This window comes from Dioscorea cayenensis, chromosome 1 (assembly GCF_009730915.1).
Source record: "Dioscorea cayenensis subsp. rotundata cultivar TDr96_F1 chromosome 1, TDr96_F1_v2_PseudoChromosome.rev07_lg8_w22 25.fasta, whole genome shotgun sequence".
Classification (NCBI taxonomy): Eukaryota; Viridiplantae; Streptophyta; class Magnoliopsida; order Dioscoreales; family Dioscoreaceae; genus Dioscorea; species Dioscorea cayenensis.
In genome coordinates, this window is record NC_052471.1 from 224,673 (window position 1) to 239,408 (window position 14,736).

Below are 14,736 nucleotides of genomic sequence, written 5' to 3' on the forward strand. Positions count from 1 at the left end.
CATACAAACACCCCAAGAGACCCGCTGCTGCATGAGAGATAATGACCTGCAGAATGAATCCAATCCAATCCAACAAAAATGGAACACACACACTGGAAGGGTACTAGGAAAGGAAATTGTTGACGCATATGATCACTTGTAAATTTAAAAATGTTATCCTATAAAACAAACATTGTAAACACTCTTGAAGAAGAAACTATCAGCAGCTTTACAAGAAAAATATTAAAAGCCAAAAGCACACAAATATGTTATTGTCTATGTCACAGCAGCACAGGATATATTCCCAAATTGAAAAACAAAAAGAATTTGAGAGATGGAACGAACAACCCTGCTGCTGCTGCTGCTGCTGCGTTTTCATCCTGGTCAGGGAAGGGGAGGGGCACTCTTACTAGTTACTACATACACAAACACAAAACACTGCTACTATTATTACTAATAAATAGTACTGCTACCACTACTGCCACTAATACTAACATTAATAATTAGTCATCTGCAATCTTCTTTTCTTCTTGGCATATGCAGCTTCTTGGGAGGCATTCTTTGTACCCTGATCGCACAAAAAAGGCAGGGTGTGCGAGAATCTACCTAGGAGGGGGTTCAGAAGGCTGAGCAGAGGAAGAAGTTGGAATGGAGGAAATGGGAGGCAGAGGCACACTGTCTTGGGGAAGTGGTGCCCCCCATTTGGGTTCCGCATCTGATGGCTCCACCGCATAAACAGCCCCATCGCTCATTCCCAGGGCAATCTGATTTGGCTCTGATGGGTGTGAAGCAATCACTGTAGGATAAACACTTCCAGAGCTGGACAAACAAAAATAGCACTTTAGAGTTTCCAGCATCAGCACGAATATTAAGGGGCTGAAATTTTGAGAAGCAAATTTGTATTTGTGAGAGTGAATATTGCTGGTACCTGGAAGAGACAGGAGATAAGTAGGCAGAAGGAGCAATCCTGCACCGAAGTCTCAGACTATCTGCATCAAAGATCCCAACTGCACCATCACAGAAACCCGCATACACTAAAGCACCATCACAAGAGTATATTGCGCTTGAAATGGGTGAAGAGAGTGCATCTCTAGGATACCACTGTAACACAGGGAATAATGTTAGCTTCATTCATTACTGAACATCAAATCTATCAAGTAACCAGAGCTGATTGTAGGATATATATACAAGCAGAAAATACATTTTAGTCACCAGACACTCCAACCAGATTTCATTCTTTAACAATAAAAACAACACCATTATGTAAAATTCTAGATATTAGTTTTAGCATGTTCTCTTCCATTTCAACAAGCCTGGGACATTTGCATCACAATTCTCAATTTTTGTCTAAAATTATTAATAAGAAAAATTGTGTGAACTCCATAATCCGCATCTTGATATTTGTAAAGCATGATTAAAATTATTCAATTAAAAGATAAGTGTGAGGGTGGTGTGATCATCCATGAGAGTAAGCCAATTCATCAGCCAGCAACTGCAAACTCAAAACTAATAATACAGTGAAGGGCAGAAAACTAACCGATCGAACACAATCAAGCTTGCCATCATAGATTGCCAGTTGACTTTCATGGCTGACCAATAAATGAACCTGGTCATTGTGAAACTGAACTTTTGTTTCCCCAACTAATGGAGCTGCCCGACCAGCTGGTGCCTGAAGAAATTTTGCTTTCCTCTTCTCCCATCCATCAATGCTCCATAAGCACAACTGTGATTTAGCTCATCAAATAAATCATAGTACTTCACAATAAATAAGCATACCTAACTAATTCAAACTATGCGATTTATTACATATATCACCTATCAATTTAGGAAATGTTTATGACCTTATCATATTATTCTGAAAAAAGTGCTTCAACAAGATATGAATCTGTTTGTTTCAATAAGTGTCACATCCTATGCATGTTACTCTTCAATTATTTAACTTTTACTTGAAAGAAAAAAGCTACATCCTATTCGTGGTACTGTTCAATTATTAAAGTTTTATTTAAAGGAAAGAAACTACAAGCACAGCATGCTCTAAATAAATAAATAAATGAATAAAAGTTATTTCACCAATCCAGAAGGGAAAGGCTAATGACACCAAAAATTAACAGGAGAATGTATGCCTCCTGTCAAGAGAAACATTCACCTTGACTAAGTAAAAAATATGTTCTAATCAGTCATTTGATATAATATCATATCAGTTATACTATTGCAGGATGCTCTAGAAATATCCAAAAATCAGATTGACCAAAGCAAAGTCATTAAGGCAGGTTCTGGAAGTACATACTTGTGCATCTGCCCCTGAAGAGACTAGCACATTCATCATCTGGGAAAATGCAAGTCCTGTGATTTTCTTCTGGTGACCCTTCAGTTTTGTTTTAACCTGCATGCATGCAGTAAACGAAAGTGGGGGAAAAAAGAGCTCAGAAACAAGGTGCAGAACAAGTTTATTGCCCCATCAAACTTCTGACTGACCTACCAATTACTTAAATGGACTGAATTTTTAAATGTACACATACACAAATGCAAGCATACACACAATACTCAGCTGAGACTACTGTAGTTACCTCATCAATCCGGACATTATAAATTTGAATGGTTGAGTCATCCATTCCAATTGCAATAATGTTATTATCTTGAGGATGAAATGCCAAATAAGTGGCCGCAGGGGGTGGTGCCATGAAAGTTGTCATTACCTGAGGCAAGATTAAAATGACTAATTCAGACCACAGAGACACAGAAAAACTGTCAGATTAGTTCTAATCTGATGAATATCTGTTTTTGCACAAAGTCCATCATCAATGGTTCTCTAAGCACTGCATGCTGCAGACTCTTAATCATCCAGATGAAACAATGCATGATGATTTAAAATTGCAAGAGTCAAAATTGTTGACCTAATTGAAAGAATACATTCATAAACAATCTTGAACATAGGTTTACAGCTGCGTATCAGTATGGCATTCATAAATAGACACATACAAACACCAACATAGTTTTATAATTTTCCAGCTGAGCAGAAACCCATACTTGGATCAGAATGTGAAAATCATGCAAACAACAAAATTACATTGCAAAGTGGCTTTCCAAAATATTATTAGAAGAGTGAAAGGGGGTCAATATATATGTACCTTGAAGGTCATCATGTTGAACAGAGAAACCTTTCCCCCAGAGGCAGACATAACATAGGAATCATTCTTTGACAAAGCTATACAACCAGTTGATTCTTCAGTCATGCTGTTGTCACCAGTTTCATTAGACATGACAATACCATTTGCTGGTTGCCATAACTGAGGTGCAATGGAAGCTGTGGACTGCACAAACAACACAAATTGAACATTTAGAGAATGCAATAAACTTGCAAATTCTCTCTCACATATCAAAGACCCAAAAGGGCCAAACCTTTATAGATGGATTTCTTTCAGTACGTTGCCACTTCCACAATTTGTGTACTCCATTGAGTGTGAGAGCCAACAGAGACAGTCCAGAATTTGTATACAACAGGCGCACCACCTGCAAAGCACTGGATTAGTAATTCAACAAAATGATGTTGTGCATTGGTCACAGAGAACATGGGCTCACCCGGGGACCTTTTCAAAAAATAATAATAATAATAATAATAATAAATAATAAAATAATAAAAAGGGAAGAAAATCCATATTTATAATGAAGATGACAAGGAAAGCTAGAGAGCAAACAAATTGGATTCTAAGATAAATAACGAAAACTAAAGAAAAACAACAAATGCTGTTTGTAGTTTTCAGAGATGAGGAATCTGAGTAATTGTTGCTCTGACATATATGTTCTGCCTATCTAATTCATAACTAATAAGTCCGAGAGAAAAAGTACACCATTAGGATGCATTACTAGGACAATTATTACTATGCATCATTTGGCTCCAATCCATGTCAAGCTAACTGAATGAGCTACATAGATCAAAAAGAGCAAATATGATTGCAAACAGACCTTTGCTGTGGTTGTCATAGAGTCGGGCAATAGCAAAGCTTTGAGGTGACCAGAATCAACGATATCAGCCAATTTCCAGGTCTTGATCTTGTCCACATCATCTAAAATTCTTGGTTTAACATCTACAGTCCTGGTGCTGTCAATAGTAGCCTGCAAAGTTATCACATTAGAAACTGTAGGTACATAAACATCACCGGAATTGTTGCATACTCACCAGGTTAGTCATTGGCAATGCAGGTGAATTTCTGTCAGAGCGCTCAGCGATAATTTGGGAACTAGAAACATTGTGAACAGCATTCATTGCATTACCAACTGAAGGCTGTACAAAAAAAGGCCGGTGGAATATTGATTAGCAAAAGCCCTGCCAAGCATCTCAAACTTAGGCAATATTGTGCATGGTATGCTATATTTACATTTGGGATGAGTACCTTCACGTGTATATGTTGGGAAGCACCTCGAGAACCCTCAAGTGCCCGACTCTCCAACATTCTTATCAAGCGCTGCCCATCAGCATTTGCAAGGATCTTGATGCCATTATCATTTGTTGTAACAGCAAGAAATGAACCCTCTTTGTTGAATCTGAGTCGAGGACTTGCCTGAAAATGAAAATGCAAGGGACAACAGGTAAGAAGAATGGAATTTTGGACAGAATAAATGACGAATCTAGATAATATGGTCGAAGTAAGGACTAACAGGCAAACCCCCATCAGCCTCTGTTGTTGTCAGTATGTTTGTACTGTCCATATCCCAAAACTTAATCATAGATTCATCTCCAACAGCCAAAAACCGATTCCTAGTAGTATCAAACTGTACAACTCCCGGTGAGCGCTTTCTAAAGCCAGAATATTCCCTTTTTATTGCTCCTTCCGTCTCATTCCACTCAACTAAGTGAGAGTCACCATCCTTACTAGTTCCACAAGAAAAAAGCCTGCATATGGATGTAATGAAAGCGCTAAAACAGATTAGACCAGCACTAAAACCTACAGCTACTCTGATAATAAAAAACTCACAAGTTACAAGTGAAACATTAACAATACACCAAGCTATCTTATTCCAGGTTCACTGACAAGCACCAATAAAATATAACCAAGACACAGGCAAAAACATACATGTAAAAGCATAAACTATAAGCACAACAGCATTCAAGTCTGGGAAGTTCACCTTAAACCATCTGCACTATATGCCATTGTCGTACATGAAAGTCCTGGCGCATCATAATCAACTCTAGATCCCATACAATCATAGAGCCAGGCTTTGATCTTCCCATCAATAGCGGTAGAGAAAATGAACTGCATGCATAACAAGAGTGAGTATAATCTCGAAAGGATTGTAATATCCGGAATTAAGAACCCTGAAAACCTCCTGGGCATCATCACCAATGGTATGGTATGAACAAATTGGTTAGTAATGAATTAAGTCAACAGACATATTTAAGTAATAAATTGTTTCAGAAATGGCAAACAAAAAACTTTAGGTTAAAGAGAAACCTGGATATTCTCCTTGTAATGAGGACAGACTGAATATACAGGAGCTTCATGTCCTTCAAATATATACTGCTTTTGTCCTGTCGTGGCATCCCACACCTATCCATTTAACAGTAAGTGTAAAGAACTCTTTGCCATGTATTTTAAAAAATAGTACAATGACCCTAACCTTGATAGTTTTATCATCACCACAGGTGATTATAGACAAACTCTTGTTGGGATGTGAAAAAGCAATGTCATTAACCCCACCAGTGTGAGCTTCAATCTGAGGATGAGAGTACAGTGTATCAAAACCAGTTAATGCCACTATGCTATGAGAAAAATGCGCACCTTACCTCCAACAGTTGTCTCAATTCTCCATTAGATATAAAAGCAAATGTCTGGACTATATGCTTTGAAAATGCAACACCTTTTAAGATGCAAAAGAGCAGAACTTAGAAAAAGGCAAGAGGCACAGCACCAGATCAAACATCAAATCGTGATGAGAAAGCCATAATTGCAATGTCTAAGGGACAAATATTGAGCTATCAGTTATACCAAGGATAGACCCATCAGGACTCCATAAGCATCGACTGACAGAAACAGTAGCATCTTTGACCAATGCTGCCTGGAAATTGAATCAGATTTTGATGAGGTGTCAACAAATTACTGGATAGAATGTGCCTGGACAAGTAATGAGCCTAAATTGCAATGGTGATGAGTCCACCACGTTAAGTATGATCAAAGTAAATCTACCGAAGTACATAAAAGTTACCTGCAAGGGCACTGAGCAGTTTGAGATCTCACGAATCTTGAATGTCTTATTCACTATCCTCTCCCGAGATCCAACTTCCCATATTCCAATATCACCAACATTTGTCCCCACTTTTTAGGTGCAATTCAAGTGGAAAACATCAAATAAAAAATCAAAATAAAATATAAAAATGACAAAAATGAATCTTTGGTAAAGTTAACATGCCTAAAAGAATTGTCTGCTGTTGTGGATGAAAGTCCAAGCTTGTAACATTAGAACCTTGATTAAGAGTCCGTACCACTATTCTAGGAAGATCATCTTGTGAATAAATGGTAAGCGGATGAGAGGGACCAGCAAATGACACCTATAAAATCAAATGGCATTTTAGTTATAATAAAGAGTATGCATGCGTTTAATCCAAACTAGCACAAATATAAAGCAGGATGATTATTTTGCGCATTGCCCCCACCACAAAAAAAAAAAGGAAAAAAAAATCCTATAATCTTTGGCACCTCATCAGATGGGCCTGTGCGCATTCTCTTCATCAAGTGTTCAGAATCAGCGGTTTGATAATCCATTCCAGGAGCATTTGTAGGAGTCCTTGGGTGCTTTAGAAATGCAGCTGCATTAAAAATTAAAAAACAAGCAAGCTTCAATACTGAGATATCCCATAAAATATGAACTTACTCTTCAAATGTACACAAGAGGCTTGCAAAATAAAGGGAAAAAAAAAGTACCGGCATTTGGTGGTGGCACAAGGCCTGGTGGACCTTGAGCCACCACAGCATGTGCAAGAGATGGGTTAGAACTTGACATCCACCCAGCGATAGCACTTGGAGAAGGAGAAATGACTGGTGGAAATGGCTGTACCATGAGGGAGTTTGATTATAAAAGTTAACAGCACAGATTAGTAAGAAATAGGCATGGGGTGTATGCTTTAATTCACTTACACTATGAACACCCAGTGGAGGGAATGCACCAGATTTAGGAATAGGACCAACCAGGGAACCATTGGCAGGAGGAGGTGGGCGCGCACCATTAGTGGGAGCACATGAGTGATCAACAAAAAGTGTTTTAATATCAGGGTTCGGGCGTGGGTTCTTGCAGAGTTGGTGCTGCCAGTTAAGACTAGAATCATAATAGTAAAAAAAAAGGAGTAAGACATAAAAATACCGGAGAGGCTAACAAAAACACAGCTAAATTAGAAATATGCCATGTAAAAAAAGCATATGATATTCAAGAAGAGCAATGAAAATGGTAAAAAAAAACAGTCACTCCAATTATGGACTCCAGGAATCCTGTCATAATTTATCCAACCACTTATCTTTCAGGCAACAGCATAAATTAATTTAGTTGGGAGGGACCATAAAAAAAAAAGCAGGCAGAGAAATAATTAACCTTTGATTGATCAATGTCCTCAGCCTAGAACCTTTAAATGCTGGAAATGCAAGCTTGTCACGAAACAGTGGATTAGCTTCAATAAGCTTCTTAAGCTCAAGGAGCATTATATTTCTGGCAGACTTTGTATCCCCATACTTGGAGAGCTGCTCATTCTGTCTGTGTAAGTACAAAGAAAAGCATCAATTAGCACTATGAGAGAATGCGAACATGAGACATTGAAAGATGATGAAACCTGAAGTTCTCAAGAGTCAGCAATTGAGTAATCTCCTTGAAGAGTTCTTCATTAAAGGAAGCAAAGACTTTGAGATCCTTGACGAGTACTTCAACTGCTTTTGCCCGGTCATGTCTGAAAATTATATTTGAACGGCAAGTTAATAAATTAACCACAACTAGTTCCTGGAAATTATGAGAACAGCATTTTTAAAAAAGCAGTGAAGCTCACTTATCAAGAGCTTCAAGATATTTCTGCTTCCTTATCTCAAAGAAGATCTTCATAGAGTATCTGTTATCTTCGACCTTGGTGAACCCAGAGAGATATTTCTCGACCTCATCCCACTCCCCAGCCTGAACCTGGTCCTCAAAGTGCTTCATATTGAAGTAGAAACCTGATTCTTGTTCCAGCCTAATGATAAAGGAGACACAAACAAGATAAGAAAAAGTAGAGGAATAATACTGTTCCGTCTGAACTAATTCATTCGGAGAAAACAAAGGAACTACTCACTTATGAACACTTTCTTTAAACTTCTCTTCATCCAGGAACTGCAGTATGAGGAAAACGAGCTCCCTGCTCAAGGAAGACATAGTCCCCGGGTTCCCTAGACGCTCCAGTGCAAATATTTTGGTGTTTAAACAGATATATAGATAGATAAATAATCACGATTGAGGTTCCACAAGGAAACCCTTTTATGCGATCGCTTCCTATCCACACTGACAAAAATCTGTGTGAAATGAACACCTTAATCCAGCTTTAAGATACGTACAGCAGAACAGATTCCCAGCTCTTTCAAAGGGCCGAAAGATTGGAACAAGATCTCAACTTTTACTAGTTTTGATTTAAATACCTTCAAAACAAAACAAAAAAAAAAAGAATCTTTTTAGATGCAAAGAGATCACAAATTTTCACCTTAAAAAAGGAGAAGATGAAGAAGAAGAAAAGAAAACCACGCAACATTTCAGATGAGATCGAAGAAACCCCTACCCTCAATAGCAACGAAATAGAAGAAAATTACGTGCGGCTGCTTTCAATCTACTAATCAAAACCCCCTCAAAAAACCGCCACAATCGAGAGAGAATGACCACACTCCCAATCACCCCAAAGACGACCATACCCAAAAAAATCGAAGAAAACGCGATGAAACCAGGTCCCGCTGATCTAAACCGGAAATAAACATCTCATTCCCAACATCTCAACAAAAAGAAACCCTCGATCTAAACCTCGAATCTGTTGAAAAACGAATAAAGACCCAAGAAAAAAACATTTTTTTGAAAAACCCCACAAAGATCCAACGTTTAGCGCGAGTGTGAGTAAGAGAAAACACCAAGAGCGCGAAGAGTGAAGAAAGACGAGACAGAGAGAGAGATGGATAACCTCCTTTGAGATTTCTAGGGTTTCGAGAAGCCCTCGCTTCGCCTCTTTCTCGCAACCCTGCCGCCGTGTTCGCCTCTCTGCGGCTCTGCTCCTCTCTCTCTCTCTCTCTCTCTCTCTCTCTCTTTCCTGCTTTTAAAGCACTTGTTTCATCCCTTTCTCTCTCCTCCGCGCATTTATAGCAACAAAGCATGGAGATTAGGTTTCCTAATTTTACAATTTTAGCCCTACACTCTTCTCCATCCAATCCACTGGTCACTTTCGTCGCTTTATCACCCATCTCGGCAAAAACTTCAAATAAACCGAGGGCAATCCTGTCAAATCCCTTCAACTCCCTGTCATATAGCAGAGGGCATTTCGGGAAGGTCGCCCAATGTCGGTTTCGAGGATGACAAAAGGGCCTTATTCGTCATTTCCTCTCTCACTTTGTTTTACCCTTCGCAGCCCCCGCCACGTCATCACTCTCCTTTTTATAATTTTATTTTATAATTTTTTTTGAATTTTGAATTTTTAAATTCAACGCATTACTCGCACACCACACCACACGGTTTTATTTATTATTTTTTTGAAAAAAATATTAAAAAAATATTTTAAATAATATATTTGTTGATTTAGTAATAAAATTAATAGAAAGATATAAATTATATATAATTTTGAGGGTGAATTTATAGCATGCTATGTTAGGCTTAGGAAGGCCCCCCACATGTCGCCTTCCAGTTGTAATGTGATATAGCTGTCATTGCCTGATAAGCAGATGTTCTTATCAAATGAATCTGTTTATCAACAAAAAAAGATAAGTCGGACTACCTATCACGTCCTTTTCGAAGCCATTATTTTTATATAGAATAATAATAATAATAATAATAATAAACATAAGTTGTACGGTGGTATCTGGCGAATGGCAGGTGTCGGTGCAGACAGACTGGTTAACAGCCACGTGTACTGCTGTCTTTCCAGTGGGCTACACGTGGGAAGTAGTTCGGCACCCTTGTTAAATTTCGTTTATGCCCTTGACAGTTTTCATTAATGACGAGGTTCTCACCTATCAGTTCTTTAACCCACACGAGGGCAGTTACGTCAGTTTTGAACTTTGAATCGTGACCGTCCGCCTGCACGATTGAGATGATGAGCTGCATGAATGAACGGTAGGAGAAAGGAGTGGGACCCACAATCCGAAATTAGAGAGAAACAATAAGGACATACGTGTCATTACATAGGATGAAAAGGACAGTGAAAAGACACAATTGTCATTGCGTAAGATGAAAAAGGACCTTTGAGAGCTTTTACTTTTTTTTTTGACCGTGTGACGTAATTACCCACGAGAGAAAGAGAAACTACAGTTCGATTATAAAAAACAAAAAAGGAAAGTTTTAGTTCTTTTTTTAAAAAAATAATAATAATAAAATTATTATTGAAATAATATAACGTTTGAGAGAAAGGTGGCTCACGTGAACCGATGAGAAAGAACTGCAAATCTAGTGTTGCCTCGGGATAGCAAACGGATCTCACAAAGAATTGAAGGGTGAGGATGTTCTCGTTGTTAGTGCTTCTTTTTTGCTTTGTTTTTGGGGAGAGAATTCTTTGGTTTTTGGATCAGCTGTTACATGGTACTTTGGAATTATTTTCTTATTAATTTTAACTTTATTTTTTTATAGGGGTATTTTGGGAAAGTAAGAAAAAGACCTTTTTCCTTTTGTGGAACAATGTCATTCACGTGGTTAGGTAAGTGTCAGAGTTTGTACAAGGGGTGTTTTCTGGTAGTCCGTAATTTTTATTTTCATGAAGTTATGTAGGAAAATTATGGGTAAAGATTTTCGATTTTATATTTAGCACGTACGTCTTAATTATTTTCTGTTAAATGATGAGGGTTTGAAGTTTGAACCTTTAGTTTCAAAATCAATGTTGATATATATATATTTAATATTAGACCTGAAAATAAATTTTAATATTAGACCTCTAACTTGTTTAATAAAAGTTAATGTTTATCCAATGTAAATAAATTTTTTAAAACTTTTTATTTATAATTTAAAAATAATCGTAGATTAATTTTTGAAAAAATACGACAATTTTTTTAAAATAGGTTGTTGAAGAAGATAGCATAATAATTTGGAAAGAAAAAAAAAGTATAAAATTGATTAAGAATTAAATTAAAATATTTAAAACTTTAATTTATTATTCTAAATTTTATAAAATTAATTTAAATTATAGAAAAACTAATTAAATATTTAACTTGAAATTTTTAGTATATTATAATAAATAAGTATCATGAAGAACTGAAGTAATGGTCGTGCTACATTAATATTTAAAGATAGTTATATTTGTAAAGTTTGTCCGTAAATTTACTCAAAATTTTAAACATGTTTTTAATTATTATTTTTATACAAAAATAATAAAAAATTCACTAAATAGTCATGTGGTAATTCATCACAATGTGCAAAAAAAAAAAAAAAGGTAATACTTGCATAATCGATAAACAAATTGGAATCAATACCGCTAGACCAATTTTTATATTTAGTTATCTACTGTAATTTGTTTTATTACTTTTCAACTAAAAATTACAAAGCATAACAAGAATGAGAAACATAGAGAAACAAAAGGTAGGATTAAGAAAGCAAAGCAATAATAATTTTTAGTCGTGCTCCAAAACTCCTTCCAACGGATGCTACGGTGATTCCTTCTTCCCCATGCATAATGTAAACTTTGTTTTAGCAATAATTCATTCTCAACTAATTTGTAGTGCTCCAACACTTGCAGAGTTGCAGTAAACTAAAATAGCAAGAGAAACTTTGAGTCAAAAATAAGTTTCAAAGAAATTAACATGGTATTTATTATTAAAAGGGTAAAATAACAAAAAACAATTAATTAATTCCTATTCCATCAATCTTCTATATAGACATTTTATTTACTAAAAAATTTCAACTGATTTTGAGATCAAAAGCCTACAAGAAGACCATGCATGCATGGTCAGAGACAGAAGAGGAGGACCCACAGAATTTGGTCTACGTATACAACCATCAAGTTTGTAAAATTAGACTACCTTCCTCTTCTTCTTCTCATCTTCCTCATTCTTGTTGCTCACCTCTTCATCTTCACCTGTGTCTGCCTTCTTGTCATGCAAACTCTTCTCATCAACCTCTGCAAGCAAAAAAAATAAAAAAAATAATAATAAATAAAAACAATTACGTACCTTTTTCTCCATATATACATACTCTTATTTAACTTAAATACAATACAATTAATACATCGAAACAATTAAGACATGCACGGTCAGGCATATATATATATATATGTATGCACTTACTAGGACTGCAAACATTGGACATTTCATCAGAAATACAACCACTCTCATCAGATGTGCTGGAGCTGCAACTCTCTTCTTCTGCTTTAAAATTTCTTTTAAACCTTTCAATCATGAATTCTTTCACAGATGATGAAGAAATTCCCTCTTTCACATAGAAAAGAATGTAAGCTTTTTGCTTCTTCACTTCTTCGAATCTTGTCATCATCACCTGCAAGAATATTGTCGTTCATCTTCAGCATCTAAATAAATAAATCTCAGTCTTAATTTTGGTATGTTTCATCTGATCAGTTCTCAAGTATGTCTAATTAATTAATTAATTAATTACCTTTTCATCACTCATTAGGTACCAGTTTTTCTTGTCAGAATGAACAAAGGATACATAGTGTCCATATGAAGGAGAACCCAAATGCACAATGACTGCATATAATCTGTAGTTTAGATCTCCCTGCAAACAATTAATTAATAATGCATGTTGCATGTTTAAGTGATTTGACTCATGTATATATATATATATCTAAGTATTTAGCAAGTTTGAAAGAGATATATTAATGCACTTACTGCTTCTTCTACATGATTGTTGACAAATGGAGACAAGTTCATGGACAATGAGAAGTCAACTTCTTGAAAGTTTTTCTTAATGATGTTTCCATTGAAGCTGAATCTTTTCAAATGAATAATTAGGACTTGTGGAGCATTGTCTATTGTCATCTGCTTCTCCACTGTCACTTTGGCATTGCAGTTACTGCAAGTGAACCTGTTCTCTGGATCATCAATCATTTCAAGTCTTGTAAATGACTCAAAGGCAGAGAAGGGGTCATTTGCACCACTGATCTCTAGACTTAAGTCTGTTACTGGTTCAAATGTTTCGGATTTGTGGCCACAATCACAACACCTAGTCTGCAACCATAGATTTAGTTAAGCATGAACAATGAAGAAGAAAAAAAAAAGTTAAATTTAATTTGGTTTTCATAAAATAAATATTTGGGTAGCATATGACATATATATATATATACATATCCTAGATAAAAATAGGAAGAACATTATACCTGACTACGAAGTCTGCCACCGAAAACTTGAGTGATTAGGCTTTCAGAATCCATGGATGCTACTTTGGATAATCTCACACAACATTCATGGATGCTTGTCAGCAAGCTCTGAAGGTACTCATGAGCATCTTCTTGCTCCCCATCCACAAAATTTAATGATATTTCTGCAATTTTCAATAGAAGTTTCAACCCATTAATTCCAAAAAACTCTTCTCTTTCTTGTTCTAATTAATTCCTTCAAAAAAAAAAATTTCTGATCTGGAGTTACATGATCATCTAATTAAATATATATTTGTAGTTGTTATTATTATTATTGTTGTTATTATTATTTATTTTATTTTATTTTATTATGAAACATGGGCAAGCAACATTAGAGGTGTGCAGAGGCTTATATACCTTCACCATGTATGAGCTAAGATTCAAACCTATTTCCCTAAAAAAAATATCAATATCTTATAATACAAAAAACGTAGCATCAATAGATCCCTAAGAAGTTTTTGGTTTATAGTTTATGAAATATTATCATGTATTATATTCAAATCTCAAAAAATATGTGTACAAGTATTGTTATACATATATTCATGAATTGAACTATATACAAATTAAAGAAGAAAGTATACCTCTCCGATTATTGATGAAGCTTTTCGGTTCAAAACTTGACTGACCAGTGAGATAAAGGGCATCAAACAAATGGTTTGTAAACGCACACATTGTACATGTTGGATGTCCTTCTTCTTCTTTTTTTTCTTCTTCTTCTTCTTCTTCATCTTCTTTTCCCCCTTTAGATTTAAAATAACCAACAAATTACAAAGTGATATATATATATATATATATATATATATATATATATATATATATATATATATATATTACGTGTGTCAATTAATTAATATCCATAAAAACAGTAAAAAAAAATATGCCTTAATTAATTAAGTACCTCTAAATGTGCAATTCATGTTGTGCGAAAAGGTCAACACTTGTTTGGCGAGCGGTACTGTGTGTGTTAGGCATTGAAGAACAGCATTCATGTAGCAAGTGTTACCCCCGTTACAAAGACCAGCACCCTGAAAATAAAAATCAAGCATATATTGAAGATAAAAAATTAAGCACAAAAAAGACGCTTGTCGTCTATTATTAAAAAAAAAAAAAATTAAGCACATATTATATATATAGAGAGAGAAGGAGAAGGAGGAAACCAAAAACAAATAACTATCAATATTTCACTCACAATGTATAATTGAGTC

At 35.7% G+C, this 14,736-nt stretch overlaps 2 protein-coding genes across 3 annotated transcripts; both read right to left on the reverse strand.

Annotated features, from left to right (window-relative positions):
* Nucleotides 1-104: 104 nt before the first annotated feature.
* Nucleotides 105-9,277, reverse strand: LOC120259273 (protein TOPLESS-RELATED PROTEIN 2-like). 2 transcript variants are annotated; one of them, XM_039266864.1, is made up of 26 exons: nt 9,149-9,277; nt 8,282-8,621; nt 8,003-8,182; nt 7,793-7,906; nt 7,558-7,716; nt 7,110-7,287; nt 6,897-7,023; nt 6,672-6,781; nt 6,385-6,523; nt 6,181-6,290; nt 5,964-6,033; nt 5,762-5,835; nt 5,596-5,691; nt 5,430-5,525; nt 5,104-5,231; nt 4,636-4,870; nt 4,371-4,538; nt 4,157-4,261; nt 3,943-4,092; nt 3,379-3,489; nt 3,108-3,290; nt 2,547-2,675; nt 2,267-2,362; nt 1,517-1,702; nt 908-1,080; nt 105-798 (listed from the first exon to the last, which is right to left on the reverse strand). In XM_039266864.1, exons 2-26 carry the CDS (start codon nt 8,359-8,361, stop codon nt 582-584), a joined length of 3,414 nt encoding a protein of 1,137 aa, XP_039122798.1. In that variant the 5' UTR covers nt 8,362-8,621; nt 9,149-9,277; the 3' UTR covers nt 105-581. The 2 variants fall into 2 exon arrangements, with proteins under 2 accessions (XP_039122798.1, XP_039122791.1); XM_039266857.1 differs by having other exon boundaries at nt 4,356-4,538.
* Nucleotides 9,278-12,060: 2,783 nt separating this feature from the next.
* LOC120262065 (ubiquitin carboxyl-terminal hydrolase 23-like) lies at nt 12,061-14,203 on the reverse strand. The gene is made up of 7 exons (XM_039270122.1): nt 14,113-14,203; nt 13,493-13,656; nt 13,005-13,343; nt 12,772-12,891; nt 12,447-12,654; nt 12,183-12,280; nt 12,061-12,084 (listed from the first exon to the last, which is right to left on the reverse strand). The coding sequence occupies exons 1-7, from the start codon at nt 14,201-14,203 to the stop codon at nt 12,061-12,063; spliced, it is 1,044 nt and encodes a 347-aa protein (XP_039126056.1).
* Nucleotides 14,204-14,736: the final 533 nt, after the last annotated feature.